Source organism: Portunus trituberculatus, chromosome 25, assembly GCF_017591435.1.
Source record: "Portunus trituberculatus isolate SZX2019 chromosome 25, ASM1759143v1, whole genome shotgun sequence".
Taxonomy (NCBI): Eukaryota; Metazoa; Arthropoda; class Malacostraca; order Decapoda; family Portunidae; genus Portunus; species Portunus trituberculatus.
In genome coordinates, this window is record NC_059279.1 from 827,563 (window position 1) to 832,500 (window position 4,938).

At 47.7% G+C, this 4,938-nt stretch overlaps 1 protein-coding gene across 1 annotated transcript in view; it reads right to left on the reverse strand.

The window, feature by feature from the left end:
* Window positions 1-1,158: 1,158 nt before the first annotated feature.
* LOC123508842 (barH-like 1 homeobox protein) overlaps window positions 1,159-4,938 on the reverse strand; it is a 13,317-nt gene continuing 9,537 nt past the window's right edge. The window contains exons 2-3 of the mRNA XM_045262785.1: window positions 2,615-2,822; window positions 1,159-2,476 (exon numbers count right to left, since the gene is read on the reverse strand). Of these exons, the coding sequence (XP_045118720.1) occupies window positions 1,849-2,476; window positions 2,615-2,822 (836 nt within the window). The 3' untranslated portion in view covers window positions 1,159-1,848. The remainder of the gene's footprint in view (window positions 2,477-2,614; window positions 2,823-4,938) is intronic.

A 4,938-nucleotide genomic window follows, 5' to 3' on the forward strand; every position in this document is an offset into this window, starting at 1 on the left:
AATAATAATTACAGTAGTAATATTAATAATGATAGGAATAATAATAATAATAATAATAATAATAATAAAATGAAAATAATAATAAACTGCTGCTGCTGCTGCTACTTCTACTACTACTACTACTACTACTACTACTACTAATAATAATAATAATAATAATAATAATAATAATAATAATAAAAATAACAATAATGATAATAATAATAATGTTGATAATAATGATAATATTGATAATAAGAATAACAATAATGATAATAATAATGTTAATAATAATAATAATAATAACAATCATTATTATTATGATAAAATAATAATAATAATGATAATGTATATCCCTACTATTTTTACTATTTTTAATACAATACTACTACTATTACTACTACTACTACTACTATTATACTACCACTACGACTACAACGATTACTGCTGTTGCTGCTGCTGCTGCTTCTGGTTCTTCTACCACTACTTCTACTATCTTTAACTATTACCAACCATAACATTTATCATCATCTGTTTATCATTATATCCCGTACAGAAGACATCAGGATATCTCACCACTCTTTCACTATCATCGCAACCACCACCATTACCATCATTTACCATCACAACCCCACGTCCCTTCTTCCCACTTCCTCCTCTTCATCACCATATGTTGCCGCTGCTATCACTGTGAATTACACCAACAAACCATTTATAAAACACTCGTTGTCTGTTTGTTGTCTGGCTCGTTGTCTGTTTGTAGTCTGGGAAGAGCTATTACTGTTATTACAACAGCCGTCACAGGGATAGCAGTAGCGTCACCTGCATGGCCGCCGTCACCAGGTGTGTCCCGTGACGTCTTCAGGAGTTTAACACGAAGTAACACAAAATATTCCCCGTGATTTATGTAAATTATGCGAATATATTTATTTGTGTATCGAAGCTGCAGCGTTTAAAATTGATATAATCGTTTTGCATAAATTATGGACTCCCGCTCTTCCTGGTTATTCATTTTTTAGTTAAAAGTTATATTTGTAAACTGGCGCATAAAGTTACAAGCAGCGATGATTTACTGACAACAGCAGCGCCACATGTCAGAAATAATTAAAAGCCACCAGTACACTAACACCATTAACTCCACGCCCTGTCATTACGCCCCGGGGAAAGAAGACAAGGATAAAACACCTGTAAGTTTATTTTTATTAACTTTACATCAAAATACAAGGAGCGAGAGATGGCGGCGGGCGACACACCTGCTCCTGGGAACTCTGAGGACCTACGTGACTACACCTATGCGCCGCACCTGCCTTCTGTACACCTGACACACGCAGGCCGGCAAACTAAATGGTAATATCACATTTATGGCCAATGTGTTTGTTTGTACAGCAATTTTACAAATAAGAGTATTTATTAATGATATCGTGCGTTGTACTGCGATGCGTGTAAGAGAGAGAGAGAGAGAGAGAGAGAGAGAGAGAGAGAGTGTTTCCTACCCTGGGTACATTGAGGTGGGTGGGTGCAGTGGTGGGCGGCGGGAGCTGTGCGTGGGTGACAGCACAGCACACAGGAGTCGGGGAGAATACAGGGCGGCAGGGGCGCGTGGGCGGAACGCAACATGCTTCCCGTCCCATGCCAGAGAGTGAGGGGAGGAGGGCACAGGGCGGCGGGCGGCGGGACCGCGTAGTGGTGGACGATGCATTCACAGTAATTGTCGTTATATACACTGAGCACTGGTCACACAGCTATGTACAGGCCGTGGCGGCGGGGCGATGAGGGGCGAAGGGCGGCGGTGAGGGTGATGCACGTGATGAGATGAGTGGTGACGATGTGGTGACGTTGATGGGGGAGGGAGCCACCAGGCTGGGAGGCTTAAACTTGAGACGCCGCTTCGGAGCGATAGTAGGGCGGCAGCGGCCCAGCAGAGGACAGCGGGGAGGGGGAAGCCGAGGATGTGAGGGGAGAGGTGAGGGGCGAGGAGGGGAGGGAGGCAGTCACTGTGAGGGAGGAGCCTGCCAGCGGTGACGTGCCCGCCATGGAGGAGGCGAGAGAACGCAGCACGTCAGGCCTCAGCGCCTCTGGCCGGAGAGTCTCAGGCCGCAGGTCTTGCCGCAGCATCTCGTGTCTGAGGGCGTCGTGGCGGAGCTCTGGTCGCAGCGCCTCGGGACGGATGGTCTCTGGCCGCAGCGCCTCGGGCCGCAGCGCGTCCCTCAGGGGGTCGGAGTGAAGGGGAGGCAGGATGGGCAGGCCTGGCGGGTACAGTCGATAAGCTAGGGGCTTTTGTAAGGCTGCTGCTGCGGCGGCTTGGCGGTAGTACAGATCGACTGAGGCGGCGGCGGGGCTGAGAGCGGCGGCGGCGGCAGCGGCTGCGGCGGCTGAAGAGGACTGGGGCGGGTAGGGCCAGCCATAGGGCGCACTGTAGATGCGCTGCACCGCCGCGTAGTTCCCAGCCTCTGCCAGCAGCTCCAGGCCCACGGCTGTCTGCCGCTTCCACTTGGTTCTGGAGGAGGGAAGGAGAGCAAAGTCAGTCATTGTCTGTGTGGCGGAACGCGCGGCGTCGACAAGTGCCGTGTTGTGCTCGTGTCTCCCTACACATATTTCAACTATTACCAAGACTGACACGTGGAGCCCCACTCACCGTCTGTTCTGGTACCAGGTCTTGACCTGCGTGTCGGTCAGGTTGAGCTTGGCCGCCAGCTCCATGCGGTCCTGCACACTCAGGTACTTCTGCCGCTCGAAGCTCTTTTCCAGCGTCTGCAGCTGGTGGTCGGTGAAGGCCGTGCGCGCCTTTCGCTGCTTCTTGCACGGCGGCGGCCCGGAGCTGTCTGAGCACACCTCGGCGTGTTCTGCAAAGAAGGAAAAGTCATCGTTAATATCCATGTTAAGAGTCTCAAGGGCAATGAAGCGTCACTCTGGATACAGCATCCCAGGAAGGTGTCCACCCACAACCTCATAATATTCTCTTAAACCAATTGACACCGGAATTAAATAGCCGAGCCCCGGAGCGTGGAAAGTGGCGCCATCCCCGCCCCCCCCAGGGGATGACGGAGTGTTGCCAATCTCCATGACGGGAGGCGGCGGCTGAATGGCGCACATGAGGACATAACAGGCCCCGTGCTGATCCTTTTACCACGCCTGTCGGCAACTCGGGGTGAGGGGGGGAGGGGGAAAGGAATGGGAAATTCAAGGATGTAGGGGAGCATTAAGCTATGGGAGCGTTGTGCCAGCGCTCTGTGAGAAGCTAAGGGCGTTACCGTGCACACACACACACACACACACACACACACACACACACACACACACACACACACATCACCTTTGAGTACTCACCTGAACAGGGTGAACAGAGGCGCTACTCGCACGAGGCAAACATATGATACTCAAATCCCTTCCGCTTCTTTCCTCCATCCCTCCCTCCTTCCTTCCTTCCCTCTTTCCCTCCAGCCACTATTTTCTCCGCTTCCTAAACAGATCATCCCACAAACGCCGTCCTATTTCGGGTTGACCACATCCTATTTATGCCGCTCTGCCCTCCCTCCCTCCTTCCTTTCTTCCTTCCTTCTTTCTCTCACACACACACTCTCTATTTCTCTCCCTCACCCTTCCCCTCAAAACGCGTATTACCGAGGCCTCAATTATTGCCGCTCATATGTCCCTCTCCCTCTCTCCCCCGCCGCTGAAATGCCGCTGAAATCACTCAATTCCTCTGACAATTCTTCTCTGTGGTGAATGAATTTATTAAGTCTCCATGCAGGTTAGAATACAACTAGCTTTATTTCGCTCTCTTTTCTCTTTTTTTCGTTTGATTTCATTGGCGTGGTTTTGTTTTCATTGTTTTGTTTAAGGACTATTTTTGTTGTTTACGTTGATTGTTTGTTTGTGATGGAAAAGTGAATGAGGTTCTAATTAACTACGGAGATTTTGTTTTATTGAATGATACCGAGAGAGAGAGAGAGAGAGAGAGAGAGAGAGAGAGAGAGAGAGAGAGAGAGAGAGAGAGAGATAACTCATTAAAATATTTCACTTTATCCTCTACTTTATTTATTGTGCCAGTTTAAATGTATAGAATGAAAAGAATGCTGATAATAACCGTGTGTGTGTGTGTGTGCGCACGTGCTCATATCTCTCCCTTGGTTTGGCGTGTACGTAATCCAGACAACCGTGAGTAAATTGGTCTTGCATGGTCTGTCTTTGGTCTCTGCGGGCTGTTTTGGTCGAGGCGGGGCAGAAGCGGGGCGGGGTAGAAACAGGGAGGAACAAGACTGGGCGGGGCAGGGCGGGGCGGGTCTAAAAAGAATCGATTGTCAAAGAGACCAATGTAACTTTATGTGACAATGTGACAGTCGCAATGATGATGTTAATGTATTGAACTGTCCTTTGGTTTTGTGTATTGTTCAGTGTCATTGTGGAAGGATGGTATAGTAGTAGTAGTAGTAGTAGTAGTAGTAGTAGTAGTAGTAGTAGTTGTAGTAGTAGTAGTAGTAGTAGTAGTAGTAGTAGTAGTGTGAGTGTGTGGTGGTGGTGGTGGTGGTAGTAGTAGTAGTAGTAGTAGTAGTAGTAGTAGTAGTACTAGTGGTGGTAGTAATAGTAGTAGTTGTAATTGTAGCAGTAGTAGTAGTAGTAGTAGTAGTAGTAGTAGTAGTAGTTGTAGTATAGTAGTAGTAATTACTAGTAATAGTAGTAGTAGTATCGATAGCATTACTAGCAACAGTAGTAGTATCAATAGCATTAGTAGTAGTAGAAGTACTATCAATAATAGCATTAGTAGTAGTAGTAGTAGTATCAATACAAGTGTCAGTGTCATTATCATCGTTCTTTCTTCCTTACAGACACAAGACAAGGTTGCTATGATCTCCCCACACCAGCGTCCCTCCTCACACACCTGCGTCTGTGAGTACCTGCCATTACTTTACTTAATTCCCGTGATGCATTCAGGTGGGGAAGAAGATTGCGTAGATGCGA